Here is a 22,940-nt window from a genome sequence, read left to right on the forward strand (position 1 = left end):
ATTTTGGTCGGTTTATTCGGGTTGCGTTTTTTGGCAGTTTTTTCGAGTTGGTTTGGGCGGTTTATTCGGGTTGGGCAGGTTGTAAAAATTTATGCACAGCCCTACCTCGACCAGTGGTCGAGATGAAAATCCTCCCGACCTAAATAACCAAAGACATGCCCGCCCTCGACACGCTGTTCAGCCGGATGTATAGTGGCATGTAGTCTCTGAAAGTAGGGTGCGGTCAGAATGATCGTCAACTATTTAAGGAAATATGGTCTGCCAGGGGTGACCCTAGTCAAGCCCAACCTAGAACAAAGGGCTAATCTACCTGGAGGCGCCTATAGCGCCTGGTCGCGATTTCATATTGAGGCAGGGGCCACCTTGCCTCTTCACCCATTCTTTCAGGGGGTGGCCAACTATTTTGGAGTTGCCCCCTTTCAAATAACCCCGAATGGATATAGGATGCTTGCTGCACTCTATATCCTGTATAGCCAGAAAAAATGGCCCGTGCCATCGCCTCATGAGGTCAACTACCTATTCGACCTCAAATCTAACCCCAACCATGAAGGCACGGGGTTCTTCCACCTTTGTCATCAGGAAACTAGGCGCACTTTCCTGACTGACACGACCCACATTTCAAACGTGGGGAGGTACTACTAGGATTACTTCCTTACGGCTGACCTGGTCGCGGACAACCTGGCTTTCGCACAAGAAGGTAAAACTTTCGCATCGCTGGCTAACTTCTTCACTTAGTGTTTTCCTCCACAATGTCTTAAACTTTTGATGTCTTCTAGGCCCGTGGCTGCGACCAAACCCAACTCCGTGCTTGGAGTCGAGATCGGCACTCTTGGCCAGCATGACTGATGCTAAAAAGAGTGTCAAGAATCTGGTTACAGAGGCTAACCTTAGGTTGGCTGGCCTCTGGACCCCTCAATTGGACATGAGGGGGCCCTCAGTAGGGAGTGCTCGCGCCGAAGAGGAACCCGAGCAGCAACCTCAAGCGTCACCTCCACGGAGGAGACCGACTGGGGTCACGTTCAGGGAACCTACTGGCACTCCTCGAACAGAAAGGCCCTCGGCCCCCTTGAGGAAAGGAAAGCAGAAGGCCACCGAGCCTGCCAACCTCTCTAACGACTCGTCAAACGACAACGGTATAGTAATTTCACTTTTAGACAATTTTCCAACTCCCTGTCATCTATTCGACGGGGACAACAGTTTTAAATATGCTCCACACTTAAGGCCAGACTTCTTTGTGTCAAAGAATGAGTGTAAGACTAGTAGAGTCTGTAGTGTAGCAACCAGTAATAATAGCTCGAGTATTGGACTTTGCAATCCCTTTTTTGTTTCTTTTTCTGATGTAATGTGTTTGGTTATTCATGCTATCTTACTATATGACTTTGTTCTTGTTTTTCAGGCATGGACTCTACCAACGTGTTCGATCTTTACAGCACCCCAGAGGCTGCTGCTGCCCCTCCAAGCAAGAAGAAAACCAGTGAAAGACATACTAGGGAGAGCAGCAAAGAGCCTTAGGTGAAAAAGGCCCGAAACACAGGCCCTCTGCCACCGCGATTCCGCCTTCTCCCCGCGAGCAATAGACTCCATCTGCTGCGGCCGGGCCGACTCTTTCTCCCAATGCCCCATCTGACCAACCTCAGCAGGAAGATCCTGCCTCAACTGGGAACTTGATGGTTGGTCACGCCTTCAAGTTGATCACGAAAAGGGTCACCAAAATCGCGAAGCACGAACGCTACCGAGAGGCAATGGCAGCTACGAAAACAATGGGTGTTGACCCAATTATGAACCGTGCCCTAAATGAGTTCACTAGTGTAAGCCATCTCTTTTTGTGAAAACAGGTCTTCGTTAGTTTACTGTTTGTCTAATTTTTGTTCTGACTGCAGGCCATGCTAACCCTTACTGCCGACCGCATCCACCTGGGTGCTGTCACCGAGCAGGCCAGGACCTCGGAGTAACGGCACGAGGACGAACTCAAAGCTGTTGAGGCCAGACATGCTGATCAGCTGGCGGAAGTGACTACGGAAAAGGCCCAATTGGCTAAGGAGTTGAAGTCTCTGGAAAAAGCCTGCAAGTAGAGGGACCAATATAAGGAGTCCAACCGCTTTAACTTCAAAGTGGCTAAGCAGCTCGAGCTAGACTTGATCGCGAGCAGGCAAGAAACCAGAGATTTGGAGGGTCGAGTTGAGAACTTGGAGAAGACCAACGCCGCCAACTTGGAGAGGTACAAAAATGCCACCCTTAGGTGCTTCTACGATTTCTGGAAGCACAATCAAGGTGCCAATTTTGACTATCTTCCTAAGAATGAGAGGGAAGATGAGCTGGCTCGCTGCGCGACTCAATTGGCTGAAGAAGAAAAATTGAGGGTCCCTGCTTCCCCCGAAATCTCGCTGGCCGCCGAGATGGAGGGTGCAGACAACGAAGCTGTCAACCAGAATCTTCCTCAGGATCCTCCAGCTCCTCAAGCTCTTTAGTCTTTTCTTTTTATATTTCTTTCTTTTTTAACTACACGACCTACGGGTCGTGATGTAAAGACAATATAATTTTTCTTTGGTTTTGCTGCATGGGCAGCTCTTACTTTTATTTTGAACAATTACATCCACGCAGTTACTGCTCACGGTGTAAAACGATCGCTTTGATATTATAATATATTTTCATATTACTATAACATCTATTTGTTCGCATGACCGAACTTAGCATAGCACTTTGGTTTGATTTAACAAATATCAAAATTTTGAAAAATACTCTGAGTGCCTTAGCATGTTTACCCTTATTTTGCTCATGTGTTTACATACCTTTTAACGATATGCTTTGCTTACTTGTACCTTGTATGCCCCCCAAGTGATCGGGGAGCTTTAGATCCTTGGTCACTTGCCTTGACTAGAACCTGCCCGAACATTACTGTTCGTAGCAATGCGATTAGAATTATAATACAGCAAAACAACACACGTAATGAGAAAATACTTGTAATAAGTACAATAGTTGGCAAGTAATGACTGGCTAAGCACAGTCCCTTTTATTCTCGTAGTAAATGGACTAAACATGTCTTTACAAGTGATCAATAAGATCTTTACACAAAACTTGTAAAAAGTAAAATTTGTACAAGCCAATTCTTTAAGAAAAATTGTTCATTGACAATACTTGCGCAGGTGTTCTCCATTCCAATATTGAGGAACGAGATCTCCATTTAAGCGTGTAAGTTTATAAGTGCCTGGGTGAAGGACTTCATCAATCTGGTAAGGCCCTTCCCAATTTGGCTTGAGTACTCCAGCAGCTTGGTCGCGAGTGTTAAGAAAAACTCTTCGGAGCACAAGGTCTCCAACATTGAATTTTCTTTCTCGTACTTTAGAGTTTAAATACCGGGCGACCTTGGTATGCAACTACTCGAAGTTGGGCTTGTTCACGCCTTTCATCAATCGAGTCCAAGGATTCCATCAGTAGCTAGCTGTTAGAATCCTGGTCGTATGCTAATATGCGGTGTGAGGGCGGATCCAACTTGACAGGCAACATGGATTTATACCCGTATGCCAAGGAAAATGGGGTATCACCTGTTGCTATTCGGTGGGAAGTTATGTACGACCAGAGGACTTTGGTGGGAAGTTCTGGCCATGCTCCCTTGGCTTCCTCAAGTCTTTTATTCAATGTATCCTTCAGTGTTTTGTTAATTGCCTCGACTTGCCTGTTCGCCTGAGGATGAGCAACTGAAGAAAAGCTTTTGATAATGTCGTGACATTTGTAAAAGTTCGTGAATAGATCACTGTCAAACTGGATGTCGTTTTCTGAGACTATCTTCTTTGGTAATCCATAGTGACAGATGATGTTTTTTACTACAAAGTCAAGCACTTTCTTCGTCGTTATGGTCGCGAGCGACTCAGCTTCGGTCCATTTGGTGAAGTAGTCAACGGCAACCACTGCATACTTTACACCACATTTTCCTATAGTCAAAGATCTGATTAGATCTATTCCCTAAATTGCAAAGGGCCATGGACTCTGCATTTGCTTTAACTCATTGGGAGCTGCTCACGGGATTTTAGAATACCTTTGACACTTGTCACATTTTCGCATGAACTCCATGGAGTCTTCATTCTTGGTTGGCCAGAAATATCCCTGCCTTAGGATCTTTTTTGACAGGCTTTGCCCCCCAGTGTGGTCCCCGCAAAAACCTTCATGTACTTTCTTCATCAACTATTTGGCTTTCTCCTTTGTAATACATCTTAGGAGTGCCAGTGAGTATCCCCTTCGGTACAAAATTCCATCGACCAGGATATACCTAGCAGCTTGCCGCTGAAGGGTCCTAGCTTTGTTTCTGTTCACTGGTAGCACCCCGCTTGATAGATACTCTACATACGGTGCCATCCATGTATCCGTCATCTGGATGACCAGAGTGGATTCTACTGCTTGGATGCTGGGCACAGACAGTCACTCGACTGGCACTATGTTCAGAGCGTTAGCGTCCTTTGCACTTGCCAACTTCGCTAAAGCGTCTGCGTTGGAATTCTGATCACGAGGCACTTGCTGGAGAGTGTATCTGTCGAACTGGGCTAACAGATCCTTTGCTTTGTTGAGATAGGCGACCATCTTCAATCCTCGCGCCTGATACTCTCCCAATATTTGATTCACGACTAGCTGAGAATCACTATAGACGTCAAGCACTTTTATGTTCATATCCTTGGCTAACTGCAGGCCAGCGAGCAATGCTTCATATTCAGCCTCATTGTTTGAGGCAGTGAAGTCAAATCTTATTGCACAGTGAAATCGATGCCCTTCCGGCGTTATCAATATTACTCCAGCTCCTGCGTGGGATTCATTAGATGAACCGTCTGTGAACAATTTCCACGAGGGTGCTTGGATTTGACATCCAGGCTCGCTAGGCTCCTCGATCTGCTCGCCACCCGCAGGCTCTGTGAACTTGGCGATGAAGTCAGCTAAGGCTTGTCCCTTTATCGCTGCTCGCGGAAGGTAAGATATGTCGAACTGCCCGAGTTCGACTGCCCACTTTAGTAATCTTCCGGCGACCTCTGGCTTTTGCAGGACTTGCCGAAGAGGTTGGTCGGTCAATACCGTAATCGGATGGCCTTGGAAGTAAGGTCGTAGCTTCCTAGAGGCCAATACTAAGCAGTAGGCTAACCTTTCAATGGGGGGATATCTCAATTCTGCTCTGATTAGCCTTTTGCTTACATAATAGACAGCCTTCTACACAACTTCTTCTTCTCTTAACAAAACGACATTAGCAGCGTAATCCGCGATTGCCAAGTAGATGAACAAAGTCTCTTTATCGACCGACTTTGACAAGATGGGTGGTTGCGCCATATGCGTTTTCAGTGCTTAAAAGGCATGTTCGCATTCATCTGTCCATTTAAATTTCTTATTACCTCTGAGTAGATTGAAAAATGGGACGTACTTGTCTGTAGATTTTGAAATAAATCTACTTAAAGCGGCAATTCTCCCGGTCAGACTTTGGACATCTTTAATCTTCACTGGCGACTTCATCTCGATCAGGGCTTTTATCTTCTCGGGATTAGCTTCAATTCCTCTTGAATTAACTATGAATCCCAAGAACTTCCCTGATCCAACTCCGAATGAAAATTTAAGGGGATTTAGCTTAATCCTATATTTATTAAGGACGTTGAAGCATTCCTGCAAATCCCTTACATGTCCTTCTACTCTTTTTTACTTAACCAGCATGTCGTCGACGTAAACCTCCATGTTTGCACCGATCAGCTCCTTAAACATGTGGTTGATGAGTCTCTGGTAAGTCGTACCAGCGTTTTTCAAACCAAAGAGCATCACTTTGTAACAGTAGAGTCCTGTATCGGTTTGAAAACTAGTGTGATCCTCATCAGGGGGATGCATACTGATCTGATTATACCCAGAGTATGCATCCATGAATGAGAGGATCTTGTGTCCTGCAGTGGCATCAACCAGCTGGTCGATCCTCGGGAGTGGGAAACAATCTTTGGGGCAGGCTTTATTGAGGTCTGTAAAATCCACGCATGTACGCCACTTGCCATTCGGCTTGGGCACGAGTACGGGATTGGAGACCCACGATGGATAAAACGCCACCCTGATGAACCCATTCTCCTTCAACTTCTCAACTTCTTCCTTCAAAGCTTTTGATCGGTCTTTGTCGAGCAGCCTTCTTTTTTGTTGCACAGGTGGAAAGCTTTTGTCAATGTTCAGGACATGGCTGATGATTGCAGGATCTATCCCAACCATGTCTGTATGCGACCAGGCAAAGACGTCCTGGTTCCTCTTTAAGAACTCCATCAGTGCTTGTTTTGTTGTTGTCTCTAAGTTTTTTCCGACTTTCACAACTCTGGTCGGATTTCCCTCATCGAGTTGGACCTCTTCAAGGTCCTCGATGGGGCCTACTTGTTCTTCAAAATCCCCAAAGCGAGGATTTAAGTCTCTATCCTCACTTTGGGCAATGCCGTATTTGGTGGGATTATCACCTGAGTGGGCTTGAACATCAGTTTCCATTTGCAAATCCTTCCCGGCGGCATCCCTAGATACATCCTTTTTTGCTTTGGTGATCGAGGCGTTATAGCATTCTCTCGCCTCCCGTTTGTTTCCCAACACGCATCCTACTCCTGCGTCTATTGGGAATTTCATGGAGAGGTGCCATACAGAAGTGACGGCTCGAAGGTCTACCAGAATCGGCCTCCCTATCACAACATTATACGACGAAGGACAATCAACTACTATAAAAGTAGTGAGTAATGTCCTGTTAGCAGGCGCAGTACCTGCTGTGACTGGGAGTCTAATTGACCCCATTGGGGCGAGCCCTTTTCCGAAAAAACCATAAATGGTTTGGTTGCATGGCTCTAGGTCCTTAACGGAAAATTTCATCCTTTCCAGCGAGGACTTATATAGGATATTGACTGAACTTCCTGTATCGACCAACACCTTCTTCACCATCATATTCACGATTTGGAAATCCATGACCAGCGGATCGAAATGTTGGAAACGCACATGCTGGGCATCGTCGTCAGAGAAGGTAATTGATTCTTCCTCTGTTCGAGCCTTTTTTTGTGCGCGATCCTCAACACTCATCATCTCGATGTCTTGGTCGTGGCGTAGGGTTCGAGCATATCGTTCCCTCGCTTTTCCACTATTTCCTGCAAGATGTGGGCCTCCGTAGATGGTGAGTAGGGTACCTGTCATGGGAGCTGGCTGTAAAGGTAGCGAGCGCTGGTGCGCAGGCGCCGACTCGTTGCCACCTTGAGCCTCTCGCTGAGAACCTCCCGCGGCTCGTACATATCTTCTTAAGTGTCCCTGTCTTATCAGGAACTCAATCTCGTCCTTTAGCTAGTTACACTCATTGGTGTCGTGCCCGTAGTCGTTATGGTAACGACAGAACTTTGTTGAATCTCTCTTGGAGATATCTTTTCTTATAGGCGCGGGTCGTCTGCAAGGCACGCTCGAGCTGGTCGCTTGGAAATCCTCGGCTCGGCTTTCAACAAGGGCGGTGTAATTGATGAATTTCGGTTCATACCGATTATTTTTGAGGCGTTTACTCTCGGAGGCCGAGGGTTCGCCATTCGCCCACTTGCCACCATTTTTTCCGTTGCTGTTGCCATTGGGCTTAGACCCGTTGGTGACTTTGGCGGGTTCTTCTTTGGGCCCCTTGTCTTTTGCTGGCGACTTGCCTTCATTGGCAATCGCGTCTTCGAGCTTGATGTACCGATCATCTCGATCTAGAATCTTCTGGGTACTTTTAACCCCATGCTTCCTGAGGCTACTCCAAAGAGGAGAATGGCGCCTAACCCCAGCGGTTAGGGCCATCATCTTGCCTTCATCGCCCACAGTCTTGGCTCCTGCTGCGGCTTGCATGAAGCGCTGAACGTACTCCTTCAAATTCTCCCCCTCTTTCTGGCGTATCTCGACCAGTTGGTTCGCCTCGGTGGGGTGCACTCGACCCGCGTAGAACTGTCCGTAACACTTCTTCACGAACATCTCCCAGGATACTATACTTACAAAAGGGAACTTAAAGAACCACTCCTGAGCGACATCAGAAAGGGTCGCTGGGAAGATCCTACAACGAGCATCTTTAGAGACTTTTTAAATATCCATCTGTATCTCAAATTTGTTTACATGAGATACCGGGTCTCCATACCCGTCAAAGTTTGGCAGAGTCGGCATCTTGAACTTGCTGGGGGTTTCTGCCACAGCAATCCTTTGTACGAAAGGGGTGCCTCTCCTCCGATCGTACTCGATATGCGATGTCCGCCCTCCGACCAGCTGCTGCACAACCTGGTTCAGGGCATAAATTTGAGCCTAAACGGCTTCAGGAACTGCTGAGGCCTCTGGTGCCGGGGGAATGTACTCATCGTGCCTTTCTTGGCGATCGTTGAGTACATCCCTCAAGTCGTCGTCCCTTTGCCACTGCTTGCTGGCTCTGAGCTGGCTAAAGACGTTGTTTTGTCTGGGCTCCCCCCCAGTATTATGTCCTGCTTGTCGGTCTTCTCTAGGTGGGGGGCTTCTACTTCCACCTCTCTCCTCGTTCCTCCGACCAGCATTCCCTCTGCCTGAGTCGGCCTCATTGTAGTCGTGGCCATCTCTGAATCTTAACTCGCTATGGTGGGACCGGTCTCCTCTGTTGCCTCCTTAGGCTGACATTTCCCGAGCGTTAGGGGGAGGCCTGCATTGTTCGGTGGGTCCTTGTGCATTGTCATGCCGTGGGGGGCCCCTGACCGCAGATCTTGACTCCGAATTCCTTCTGTTAGCAAAAGGACGCTGCCCCCTGCTCGGTAGATGTGGCTCTTCACCCTCTGGGCGTCTAGGGCTGCGGGGCTGCTGCCCTATTCTGCCTCGCGCGCGGGGGATTGCCTCGACCAGTTTGGGACGGAGGCTGCGTCTCAGGATCGCTAGGTGGGATATCATCCTGAGGCATCGGTGGCTGCTCTGGCCTTTGAGGCCTTGTTGGCTGGAGCAGAGGGCTAAGATTGGGACCTCGTTGAGGTGGCCCACTTGGGGGTTGATCAGGCTGTGAGGCAGGCGCAGCCTAATTCCTAGCCAACTGGAGGGCTGCTTCAAGAGCTGCCATGGCAACCTTCTGACGACGGTCCATCTCCGCCTGTCGTTCGCTCAGCTCTTGGCGCTGGCGCTCTATCTCCCTCTGCTGTGACGCCATTATCTCAACGGCACTCTCTTGATTGGCCCTGAGAGCGGCCAACTCATCCTACAACACCCCCAGTGTTGTCTTCAGGGTCTCAGAGTCCACTTCCTTTTCATCAAACTCCAAATGAGGCTCGTCTTCAGCCACATTTGGGGGAGGAGGCTGGGATGGTGCGACAGTAGCCTGTCCAGTCTTTTTGGTAGTCTTTGCCATTAGATTTTCTTGAGTTCAGCTCTCAATGAAAGCACCAGAATGTTGACCCTGATTTTGGTCAACGACACGGAGTCTAAAAAACGACAGGAAAGTAATATAGAGCTTGAGAAATTAATCTAATGGAAAGATAAAGAACACAGAGGTTTATAGTGGTTCGGCCCCAGTGATCGGTCATGACCTACGTCCACTTGATACTACTATTAATATTGATCTCCCAATGTGTGATCAAAGAACTAGGGTTCCTGAGTTTCACAGACCTTAGAAGAAAAAGGCAATACAACGATGGATAATAGTAGTATAATTCTGAAAGAAAAATATCTCTCCCCTTCCTTGAGCTATCTCATGTGTATTTATAGGCTAAGGAAGAGTTACATGAATTAGGAAATAATATCTATCCTTAATAAACGGATCTGCAAGTCATAATGAAGAGATATTCTCGGATATCATTACAACTGTACAAATTTTTTACATAAATGAACGGAGTATAAGACCAGGTTGGTCGTATATAAAACTTGATATTTTCATGTGGAAATAATGTTGGTCGATAGGCGAGCCGTATCTCAGCTACGTGTCCGCCGCGTGTCGTAAATCCTTGCCACATCATCAGCAGCTGATTTATGGATAAACACAAAGGTTTTTAGGATTACCATTAATTACAAAAGTGTATTTTAACTATTACATTGGAAATACACCAAAAGACAAGGTTCCCTTTCTCTCTATTGCACCATGATCGCATTGTTGGGTTGTACAAGTAATGGTGACTAGTAGTTCTCTTTGACATACTGCAACAATGTAGCGTGGTGCTTAGGATCATGGTCGTAGGCCTTCAGAGTATTAAAACTTTCTCAGAAGGCTTTCTTCGAGGGTACACAGTTGGTATGGGGGCCATCATCCTTCTTTGAGCACTTTGTGATATATTCTAGGAGCGAGTTTTTCGTCTCGCGAGCTCCTTGCTTCTAGGCTGGCGAGCTGCTCTAACTTCGAAGGCGTTGATCAATTGAGGAGCTTATAAGGCTTTTGAGCTTGTTTGGGCTCCAAAAATTAGACACTTGACCTTAGCTTTCAAGATCAACAATAATATATTGTAACTATTTAGATATATAAATATAATATAGTTGTCTCAATATATCTTCCTTTTAAGTTAACTGTAACAAAAAATGTTTTGAATCCGAACAAGACTATATCATGAATTAAGGTGATGTATTTTAACCGATCGATTGCTAGCCTGATTGAATTGCTTATTCTTTTTTATTTTATTTTTGAGGAAATTACATGAAATATGATTTTTTTTCATCAAGTTTGATGAATATAGTTTTCAACTTTGTGCACCTTTTTATGGGTTTTTCCCCCATATTTTGGTAATATTATTTTAGTTTACCATATTTTTTTCATATAAGTTTTTTTAAAAATTTATGTGGTATTAATATGTTAAGACCATCAAAATTTTGTTTATAGTTTTCTGGTAACCAGTTACTTAACTAGGTCTAAAAAAAAAAACATATATGAAAAAAATTGTGATGATACCTAATAGGGTTGTGTAAAAAAATTTGCAACCCACTCAAATCAATTCGAAAAAACTAATAAAAAATGCAACTCGAAAAGTCCAACCATCATTTTAAACCGCCCAATTATCATATTGGGCGGGTTGAAATTTTTTACAACCCGCTCAATTAAGGATTTGTCTAATTTTTTTAAAATTTTATATTTATATAATTATTAATTATACATTATATAAAAACTAAATTCAAATTATTTTTTTTTATAAAAAACCCTACATTTTAAAGTAACAATTATTTTAGTTACAAATACAAACTAAAAAATAGATAAAATGATTAAAAAAATTAGTGAAAATGATTTTTTTAAGACAAAAATTAAAAAAAAAAAAGTTTCGGCGGTTTGGGCGGGTCCCCCAAACTAAACTGCCAAAATCGATAGTCAGGTAGAACTTTTATTTTTTTAATTGGGCGGGTTAGATTGAAAAGTACCAACCCGATTATAAGTTTGAGTTTGTCAAAAATCCACAAAACCCGCCCAAACCAACCAATGAACACCCCTAATACCTGGTTACTTAGCTAAGTGTGAAAAGAATCATATCTAAAATAAAAGCTAGGTTTAAAAAAAAAAAGATACAATCATCATGGTATCTGGTTACTTAGCTAGCTGTGAAAAAAATCTAAATTGATTATTATCGTAGCTCGTTATAGCTAGGTTTGAAAAAAAAAATTAGTCGCCATTGTATTTGTCACTTAGCCATGTCTGAAAAAAAAAGTTTAGTTATGAAATGGGAAAATTAGATGTGAAAAAGAAGAACATGAATAAAAATAAAACCAAATCTGAAGAGGAAAGAAGAAGAACCAGAAAGGGAAAAAGTGGGGAGGTGGTGTCGCAGGCGGAGGTTGAGAAGAGGATACCAATTGGGGGAGGAGAAAGGGAAAAATGGAGAAATGAGAAAATGATTGTGACAAAAATGTTTTTTTTTTGTTATTTGGTTTATCATAATCAATCTATTATATTTTATGAAATTGTCATATTTTAAATTTTTTTCCTTTAAAACTTACTTGTATAATTACTTTTTCTCATTAAATATAAAAACTATATTTATTTTTCTTATATTTACTTAAACATCTCTTTATTCTTTCTTTAGTTTTTTTTGCAAAATCCAATTAAATAAGTGGGTCAGGTCGCATGGTTCATTGCTCAACTTTAAACTATGACATAAATTTATGTAAGAATAATTTCTGGATTTATATTTTTCTACACATTGTATTTTGTTCCATTATTTGTTTGGATACTACGTGTAGACAAATTATTTTTTGGACCATTTATTTTGTAAAATAATTCAAATAGAACCCTAAACCCAATTTTGATCAACGTTTTTTTAATTTAAAATTACAAATAATTTACCAAATTAATAAACAAAAATAAAACAATTATGTCTAATAACTGTATTGTTATATTTATTTTTTTCTTCATCAAAATCGAATTTAGAAGTTTATTTGAACTATTTTACAAAATAAATAACTTAAAACAATAATTTATCAAAACACATAATCTAAATATATATAGGAAAACAAAATACATAGTAAAAAAATGTATAAGACTTAACTTTTTATGATTTTGAAAATAACTTTAATAGAGTGGCATTTGTCTGAACTTGATCACATTGTTTCAATCATGGCGAAAAGTCCCCTCATCATCAAACGGTTTGCTAGCCAGTGGTGTAGTCTACTTGTTTATATAACATGTGACATTACAACTTTGACCATAATTAAGCAAAATATTCTCTTTTTAGTATTGTAATCGAAGAAATAATTGTGGCCAAATTGAAGGGCATTGTTCATGTTCACAAAAATATTTGGCCTTTTGGGTATATATATATATATACTGAGAATTAAAAATCTAAGAAATCAAGTGGTTAGAGTCATATAGATAGAGAGTACCATAGCATATATGGACCTGAATAGACTTATCCTTACATCTACCACTGCATTAGTCTTGCAATCTCCTCCACCCAATCTATAATCCAAAATCCAACTCAAAACACACCCCACAGCCAGTCCTGTTAAACTTTTTTTTGGTTTTTTTGTGTTTTTTTTTGCTAAAATATCCTTACCATCTCATAAAAAATTCACCTTTTTCTCTTGTATATCATCTTCTTCTTTGGTTTATTTTCTTCAATATTCCAACCATGGCAGCTGCAGTAACTGCTGCTGTTTCGTTTCCATCTTCCAAGTCCACCTCACTTCCCTCCAGGACTTCCATTATATCACCTGACAGAATCACTTTGAAAAAGGTCAAAACTCTATCCAAAAAACAGAACAAGAGTGATCTTGATTAATGTATATACATATCATATGAGTATATTTATGTACTTTTTATTGAATTTGGCATCTGGGTTTTGGTTATTTCAGGCTCCTTTCTACAGAGACGCATCGGCTGTTGGTGCCAGAGTTGTTTCAGTCAGAGCCCAGGTGACCACTGAGGCCCCTGCTAAGGTTGAGAAAGTATCAAAGAAAGATGAGGAAGGTGTTGTTGTAAACAAGTTCAAACCCAAAAATCCTTACACTGGTAGATGTCTTCTCAACACCAAGATCACCGGTGATGATGCCCCTGGAGAGACTTGGCATATGGTTTTCAGCACTGAGGGTATGAACTTTCTCACATGATATTCCTTTTTAAACCACAATTTAAATTGGTTGAATTCTCAGTGTATGCTAGAATGACGCAGTGAAAACTTAGGAGTAATCTTCCTTGTTATGCATTAAGTTTAGTGTTTTTAAGCTGTTTGATTAAATGATTAAGACCCTGATCTCATTTTGGGGTACTGGTTCATTGTGACTCTTAGGTGAGGTCCCTTACAGAGAAGGACAATCAATTGGAGTGATTGCAGATGGTGAAGACAAGAATGGAAAACCCCACAAGCTGAGGTTATACTCAATTGCCAGCAGTGCTATTGGTGACTTTGGAGACTCAAAAACTGTGAGTTTGTTGTGATTCTGATCTTTTTTGTGATTTGTATTGCCATGTTAAGTTAGTTTATTTCTTTTTACTAAGATTAGTGATTAGTTAATGTTGTTAGTTTCATTGGTGGGATGGTTTTGATTTTCTTTACTCAGGTTTCTCTCTGTGTGAAAAGGCTCGTGTACACAAATGATAAGGGAGAACTTGTTAAGGGAGTTTGTTCCAACTTTTTATGTAAGGACATTAAACTCTATATAATTCCATTAGATAATCATCGATGTCTACTTGATTTAGAAGAGAAAATGAATTCTCGGGCAGTTAAAATATTAGCATAAAATAATCTTGAAAATGAGACAACTTATACTTCCTGGTAAATTTCAGGTGACTTGAAGCCTGGTGCTGAAGTAAAGATTACTGGACCTGTTGGGAAAGAAATGCTTATGCCTAAAGATCCTAATGCCACCATCGTCATGGTATGACAAATTTTCCATATTAATCAAAACCAAAACCATATATTTCAATTGTTATTTCCTCATTACATTACATGAATATCTTATTGTAACATTTTAATCAATTTCTGTTGCTTGATTTCTTCTTATAGCTTGCAACTGGGACTGGAATTGCGCCATTCCGATCATTCTTGTGGAAGATGTTCTTTGAGAAGCATGAAGACTATGAGGTATATACATGTTCTAAATATTAAACTACACATGTATATCTTCTGATTGAATACTAAAACTGTTGACAATTTCTTTACCAGTTCAATGGTTTGGCATGGCTTTTCTTGGGTGTCCCCACAAGCAGCTCACTTCTATACAAGGAGGTGAGAATTTGAGATGGTGCACAAGAGTTCCTACATTAATCAAAATTCAAACACTACTTCATAATCATGTTTATATGATTTTAACACAAACAAACAAACAAACTTAATGATGATTTGGATTGGCAGGAATTTGAGAAAATGAAAGAGAAGGCTCCAGAGAATTTCAGGCTCGATTTCGCGGTCAGCAGAGAGCAGACAAATGAGAAGGGAGAGAAGATGTACATTCAAACCAGAATGGCTCAATATGCAGAAGAGTTGTGGCAATTACTACAGAAAGACAACACTTATGTCTACATGTGTGGACTCAAGGGAATGGAGAAGGGTATTGATGACATAATGGTCTCATTGGCTGCTAGAGATGGTAAGGACTAGATTATTTGCCACTTGAGTCTATTCTAGCTGAAATAGTTGAGTGAATTATTATTGTTATTATTATTTATTAGGGATAATATTATTTTATACTCTTTGTTTTTACTAAGTACTCTCTTTTGAAAAATAATTTTTTGAAATCGTATTTTGTAAATTAGTTTAAAATAGTACCCTAAATCTAATTTCGGTCGCAAAGTCCAAAATAATATTTTTCAAAATAAGGCCAACTTCAACCGAACATAATATCACACAACATATATGCTGTTATCTACAGTAGCCCCTCAAATTTGAGGTGGCACTGTAGACCACGGCAAAAAAATTATTTAGTATATTTTTTTACTTTTTAAATATAATATTAATAAAACTTGTTAAATGTACATATGTTATAATTATATGTTTTTAAAAAATAATATAATAATAAAGAATATATATTTTGGTGTAAGTTTTGGTGTTGTGGTTGGAATGGAAATGGAAAATATATATGGTGTTAAAATTCTTTAGTTTTGGTATTGGTTATGTTATGGGTTGGAGATGCCCTAAGTACTCGAACAGACAGATATTTAGTCAATCATGAAGGTTTGAAATGATATTAATCTTTATTATTATTATTATTATATTTATTTTTTGTGTGAGCAGGCATTGATTGGATTGACTACAAGAAGAAGCTGAAGAAGGCAGAGCAATGGAATGTGGAAGTCTACTAATTCCTGATACCTTTGTACAAATATCTCCCTTTCTTCTTATTTTCTTCAAAGGGTTTCAGTTTCCACTGCATTGGTGTAGATAGGTAATGCCCTTGTAATTGGTCTGTTTTCTTTTTTGTCTTTTTTTCTTCTTCTTCTTCTTAATTTACAATGATGCAGCTGTATTGTTATGGCCTCAATCTGAATTTTCTTTCTGAGGAACCATGGGAGAGTACACTATATAAAAAGCCAATTTCTACATCTTCAATCACTGTCTGGAATTGCTTTGTCTTAAAATCACAACATGATTTTTACTTCTTTTTTTTATACATTTTTGGACTCTATGTTTTATCTTATTACTTGTTTGTACCCTGTATTTTAACAAATTAATTTTTAGATCCTATGTTTTGTAAAATAGTTAAAATAGTTCTCTAAACCCGATTTTGGTCAATGTTTTCTCAACTAAAATCACTAATAATTTACCAAACTAACAATTCAGAACAAAAATAAAATCATTCTGCTTAGAAATTGTGTTGTTATATTCAATTTTTTCTTCATCAAAATTAAGTTTAGGGTTCCATTTTAACCATTTTACAAAATATATGATCCAAAAAATAATTTATTAAAATACAGGATTCAAACAGGTAATGAGACAAAACACATAGTCCAAAAAAGTATAATTTTTTTTTTAATGTTTTTTAGGGCTAATATATAAGAATCACTTAATTCCAGATGTGCAAAGTAAATAAAGAAATGAAGCCCAAGAACTATTGACATACTCTCACTCATTCTCTTTGTTTTCACTTATTTATTAATAGTTGGTTTATAGCAAAAACATTTGAATATAGAGATAAGAAAATATAATAAAATCTGTTTTTTATGAGATTAAAATAACGGGACCAATCAGTTTAAATCAAGCCTAGTTGTGCAGATTCATCAATATAATCAAAATACTTGGCTTAATTTTCAATAACAACTCATTGCATTTACAGATAATAATAGAAAGTTTTTTTTTCTAACACATTCTCTTTATTTTTCTTTTGTTCTTAAACCCATAAAAATTAAGGACATCATCTACAATAAAATTCAGTAAATTTGAAGTAAAAATTAGCCATTCTCTTTTGCTAGTTTTGACGCAAATAAACAAAAACATATATTAGTAAATCTAAAATAGATTAATGATTAATAAAAGCATTATTAAATAACTACCATAGTAATTATAAAATAGCTAAAGTTTATTGATGATTTTAAAATAAAAGACAAAAAAGATTAATCGAAAATAAAAGCATGGTTATACACATGACATTCTTGATTATGATAATCATGTGATCATGCACAACAATGGCTTATAAATTATAGTACATATGGATAAAGGTTGATCTATGAAGACTGCTAAAGTTCAATTAAATGGTTTTGAAAATTGATAATTTGATGTGTATTTACATAAATAAACAAACTTAAATTTTTTGTAGGCTTTTCTCATGTGGGACAAGTAGAAATGGAGAATAATAAATCTTCATATGGTTGATACACAAGTTGAAGATCAATATAATCAAAATGCTTGGCTTAATTTTAAATTTATGCAGTTTATTATAAGATAAGAACTCAATACATTTACAAAGAATTAAAACCATTTTTCTAACAAAATCTCTTTATGTTTCTTTCGTTCTTAAACCAAGAAAAATCAAGCCAGAAATAGTGGTTCACAAATCACAAACTCTTTGCATATATACCAATTAATGATTGAAAAGAAACAAGGGAGATAACTTTATGCTGAATGTGTACTGATTATATAATTCTTTAAGTTTTGATGGTGGTAACCCATGGGGTTTTGGGATCTTTGGCCACCCCAAGGTTGAGGTGCGATACTGCTGAAATGAACACTTCAAAAGGAACAAAACTCAACTTTTCATTCCCTCTACATCATTGTCATTCTCTCATGAATTTGTGAGTATATGTATGTCACTTTAGAAGTATTTTTTGATACAACGAATGGTTGTATGGAACGGTACCAATGTGACTTACTCTTCGATGAAATCATTTTGGTATAAGACAAGTCTATGTTTCTCGGCATCACCAAAGAAGATAATTTGAAGAGGTTGGTGTTGATGCAACAAATTCGATCTTTCTATATCGGGTGGTACTTAGTACCAGACGTTGATTCTCCGATGTTCTCCGATGACTCAGACGGCTCTAGTGATCGTTGAATCGTCTGGGTGTACCTGCAAGAAAGATACTTCGATACTTAAGTCAGTATCCTCTTTTCCTCTTTAGCGAAGTGATATTTATAGGACGAAACACTAGAGAGTTAGTTGTACAATCTACTTCTTGGTTGGTTATTAAAATAATTGAATTTCCCACCAAAATGTCTGTTTGCCCATTCAATTTGCAGAGGACAGAAGAGAGATCCACCTCTGACTCGTGGCTTCTGATGGCTTCTCCTCTGTCCGGGCAAAACGTTCCGTTTTACTTCTTCAAAAAATAACAAGACATTTGGACGGAATATTTTGAGCTCAACAATTGCCCCTTGGTCCAATGTTTGAATTTGATACGTTTATCACACTATTCAAATCTTGGGTCGACCCTTTGTCTTCCAAAATTTTCGCTCAATGTAAGGTTGTTCTTTCAATCGAAGTTCACCACGTGCGAATAATCACAGCAAAGCCTGGCATTTGTCACTTCGAATTAATGCACTCTCAGTTGCCTCGCTCGAACTTTGCCCTTTCGTATTCTCATTACTTTCCCACTTTGCAGTCATCTAGTTCATTCTCAAGCAATCTCCCCTCCATTTTCAATTTTCTCAGAGAAAGAAAGAAAAAACCCTAAGTACGTTAATTCTCCCTATCTAAAGCTAATTTCTTGCTTAGCTTTTTACGATAATGTCTTCTCGTGCATCTCCTGAACCGACGGACTGAGAAGGGTACAAGGCGGCCTTTGATCGTATTCGTAAGTCTTTTGATATTCCTGACAATGTTACAGTCCGGATGCTAACGGACTCTGAACTGAAAGAATGGCGATTCAAGGATGTGGTTAAACCTGGGGAAATCGTTATGAGTCTAAGGCACATTGAGTGGCTTCTGTTCCCTCTCTCGGCCCTATTGGTTCAGGTAATTTCAAATTCTAAGGCCCATATTTCACAATTCCTCCCAAACGCAATTCAATCCATCGTTGGAGCCCAAATGATCAGAGCTCTCGTAACGTTGACACATTCTCCCTCTTAATGGGAAATCTTGGAACAAGTGGTTTCTCAATGTCTATTACTACTCGAAATTGAAATGTACTAGACCCATAAGCTAGAGCCCTTTATGATATTGTATACGTTTTACCCGCCCTAACCGTTACCTTATGCAGATTTGCATAAAATCCTATAGGAATTTGGTGGACGTAAATCCAAATGGGGTTGTGAGAAACTCCACCTCGGAGTAACCCATGTTAATCGGCCAAGGTTTGAGTGCTAGTGGAACCCCACTCACAAACCATGGCCTTCAGTCCAACACATTTTGAGCATCCTCCATAATCTTAAACTAGAACATGTACAGTTCATTTTCGAGTTCACTTACCAACCAACCCTCAAACGCTGCCCATGCCATCCTCAGGGATGCCTTCAATATGTTGAAGGAGATCCTTTTCTTTGAGAAGAGTACACAGTAGGAGATTCTCGTGCACAAGGTATCATCAGATGTTACCAACTCCATTTTCATGTCTTCCATTGAAATCTGCAGTGCCTCATCGAGCCACTCCGACAGTTCCGGTGCTTCCACTGATTGGCTCCCCATAACTGGACAACACAAAGAACACAGAGACCAAACTATCAAACACAATGCAAACTTGCTAAACCTCCCAAAAACACAACGAGTTACCCAGACTCCTACCACTAGTAGAATCTACATGGAAAGACCAGAAAACTCATGGAGAGCAAATTTTCCCCCATTGAAATAGTTCTTGAAATAGGAGTCATATTTAAAGAATTTTTCTACAACTTTTTAATAAAGATTTTTTTTGACAAATGAATAAATGTTCATTTTTTATGAGTAAAGTTGAGTGTATCTAAGGACATGATCTACCTTGATGATTTTAAAATAAAAGAAGAAGAAGTTAATACCTCAAAATATTAATTGTATCAAAGCTTTATTTTCTTTCAAATTATAGTACATATGGAGGATAAAGGATTATGTATGAGACTTTAGTTCACTTTAATGGTTTTGAAAATTGGTAATTTGATGTATACTTTCATAAATAAATAAATAAACTTAAACTTTTGTAGGCTTTTATCAAGTGGGGCAAGTAGAGATTAAGAATAATTAATCTAATCTGGAAATGAAAATAAAGGTTCTATTAAGAGTATATGGTTGATACACAAGTTGAGGAGCTTCATCAATATAATCAAAATGCTTGGCTTAATTTTCAATAAATGAAGCTTATTATATAAGAACTCAAAACATTTACAAAGAATTAAAACTTTAACGCCCTGGCTACCCCAGAACAGTTACGGTGAACGATGGACCGGAAATTTGACTCGCTACCCGAGTCCTTTGGTCAAAAACGTGCTCTAAGTGTAATTAACAGGTTAAGGTATTAAACCAATAAAAAGGAAATGGATATTTTCATTACAAACAGCTCTGCAGAGCTAAACAAAACATTTACAAGTGGTTTTCAGTACAAAATGGTCACTAGTGTTTTAAATTTACAAACCCCGCCGACCTAAGCGACAAAAATAGGGTAAACCCCCTATTCCTCTGAGAACACCTTGGCCGTGGTGATCAAGCGGCCACAAACAACTTTAAAAATTAATTTTCAAAAAAAATCAGGCACTATATATGTTATTGTGTGTCTTTTTTTAAAAATTAATTTTCCCAAAAAGAAAAGAATGCCAATGACTTTTTAAACCTTCTAAATTCAATGAAACCATTCAAATATGAATTTTTGTTTGTTTATTTGATGTGTTTTATTAATAAATTCAATAGTATGATCATTTATAGTAATAAAACTTGGCTAGTGCGCTAAGGTGCGTTTATACATGTTTTGACTTTATATTTTGTCTCATTATTTGTTTGGACCTTAGATTTTGACAATTTATTTTTTGGACATTGTGTTTTGTAAAATGACACAAATAGAACTCTAAACTCGATTTTGGTGAAAGTTTTTTTAACTAAAATAATAAATAATTCACCAAACTGACAATTCAGAACAAAAATATAATCATTAGGCCTAATAAATTGTATTGTCATATTCAATTTTTTTCTTCATCAAAATTATATTTATGGGTGTATTTGAACCATTTTACAAAATATAGAGTCAAAAAACACAGAGACTATTAATACTCATCTTACTACCACACACGATGGCTAGATCAGAAGATCTTGCCCACAAACAACTTTAGACGTTGCTGCCCACACTTATGTGGGTTTGATTGCATTTTTCGAGGATCTTTGGCCGCCCCAAGGTCGAAGGGATGATATCACTGAAATGAACACTTTGAAAGGAACAAAGTTCAATCACTCATTCCTGCTATATCATTAATGTTCTCCAGGGATTTATATATATGTGTGATATCGCCCAATAAACTCCTAAGCGGTCACAGTGGTAAACGGGTTATGTCCACTACTACAAAAACCTCATTTTAGGACACTTTTTTAGGACACTCACCTAGATGTGAGTCCTATAAACAGCTTATGGACTTTTTATGACTCGTGTTGCGAGCCCTTGATTAGTACTTAAAAATGACATTTTACTAAGCTTAAAGCATAAATTAAATTAAGTTTTAATTAATATTTCCTTAAAATTATTTTGATATATTTCTTTAAAGGAAAATATTAATTTTAATTTAATTTGTATAAAGTATGGTGCATTGTGACATTAATAAAAGCAAAAGAAAAGAAAAAGGAAAAGAGAAAAGAATTAAGCTAAAATGGCATTTTTAAGGAGTATTTAGTTGTTTTGTTCTTAGCAACTGACCCAATTGAAGAAGAGGCCCAGCCGCCTGGAGTCCACCACAATTCTGGCCCCGCTAGGTGTCTGCGCCCAAGCGTGCCACGCGTCCCAGTCGAACTCCTCTCAGCCAACTGCCTCGCGCCACGTAGCAGCTTCACTCCATCAACGCATGGCCCAGCAACTCTCCCAAGCTTCCAACGTGACCAACCTTCAAGCCTAACGTGACCCCCAGCTTGCGACACATGTCCTCCAAATATCTTCAATAGCTCTCCAGCAGCCCAATCCAAAGAGACCCCCACGACCTTGCTTCTTTTCCTCCAACGTGAATCAAAGCCATCCCCTTCATCAATAACCGAAGGTCCAGTTTGAGTCCAAGCCTAATACACGCCCAAAGCACCAAGCCCACCAGACCCAACTTTCTCCTCTCTCAGCCAGTGCCTACGTAGCACCCTCTCATTGGCTGGAAATGGGTCAAAACCCTCTTGTGTCACCAGCCATGTTTTATGGGTATTGGGCTTTGTAAATTACTATTTTGAGCTTTAAAGCTCATGCTTTTATGGTATTTTAGAAAAGGGGAAAATGACCATACACCAAAATAGCTAAGTTAATATTAATAATAAGATTTGATTTTTCAAAATCATATTTTATTATTAATATTTCATATTCATTTTGTAAATCCCGTTTTGTTGTTTAATTTTTTTTTAGTCATTTTCTCCCTCTATAAATAGGGATTCCTTCTTCACACTAGGGATGTAATTTTTAGAGTAAAGAAACTATAGCAAAATTTCTACTCACTTTCTTCTCATATTTTCTTTTTAGAATTTTGTGAGAATCATGAGCATAATGGCTTAATCTTCCTAGGAAGGTTAGGGGTGATTCCATATGCTAGTCATGTTATTTTGCTACATTGATTTACTATGTTCTTAATGTAAAATATTTGAGTTATTTATGTTCTTTCATCTCCATCTCTATTTTGTTATCTTTATTTACTTATGCTAATAGTATATAAGATTAGTCTTGCTCTTTCTATGTGCTTCTAATTAGTAAAAGTAATATTGATACATAATTTTATGTCTAATCTTTTATTGCATTATTGCCCTTGGGTATTTTGTCATTTTTAGATTTTTCATAAGATTAACATTGTGCTTTTAAAGTAAAGAACTTTATAACTCAAATGAACTTTTGTTAGAAAAGAATATGGACTTTAATGTTAGATTTTCAAAGTAAATGTTGGGATGTGAACTATTTGCTTGTGTATTTTTGTAAATCAAGTAACCAAGTAACTAAGCAAGCATATGGATGATTTTTGAAACCTTTCAATTTCTCAAACTCTTGATTACATCTTACA

General features: G+C 39.0%; 1 protein-coding gene across 1 annotated transcript; it reads left to right on the forward strand.

Annotated features, from left to right (window-relative positions):
- The first annotated feature begins 12,734 nt into the window (after window positions 1-12,734).
- On the forward strand, window positions 12,735-15,929 carry LOC133812778 (ferredoxin--NADP reductase, leaf-type isozyme, chloroplastic). The gene is made up of 9 exons (XM_062246597.1): window positions 12,735-13,118; window positions 13,237-13,471; window positions 13,671-13,804; window positions 13,942-14,020; window positions 14,168-14,259; window positions 14,388-14,465; window positions 14,547-14,609; window positions 14,736-14,970; window positions 15,615-15,929. Exons 1-9 carry the CDS (start codon window positions 13,014-13,016, stop codon window positions 15,680-15,682), a joined length of 1,089 nt encoding a protein of 362 aa, XP_062102581.1. The 5' UTR covers window positions 12,735-13,013; the 3' UTR covers window positions 15,683-15,929.
- The last annotated feature ends 7,011 nt before the right edge of the window (window positions 15,930-22,940 follow it).

This window comes from Humulus lupulus, chromosome 1 (genome assembly GCF_963169125.1).
Source record: "Humulus lupulus chromosome 1, drHumLupu1.1, whole genome shotgun sequence".
Taxonomy (NCBI): Eukaryota; Viridiplantae; Streptophyta; class Magnoliopsida; order Rosales; family Cannabaceae; genus Humulus; species Humulus lupulus.

Excerpts from the sequence above, each read along its gene's own strand:
- LOC133812778 (XM_062246597.1), top strand. The coding sequence starts at position 13,014 with ATGGCAGCTGCAGTAACTGCTGCTGTTTCGTTTCCATCTTCCAAGTCC. Across the intron at positions 13,119-13,236 it reads ACAGAATCACTTTGAAAAAG|GCTCCTTTCTACAGAGACGC; the intron begins GTCAAAACTCTA and ends TGGTTATTTCAG. Across the intron at positions 14,971-15,614 it reads CTCATTGGCTGCTAGAGATG|GCATTGATTGGATTGACTAC; the intron begins GTAAGGACTAGA and ends TTGTGTGAGCAG.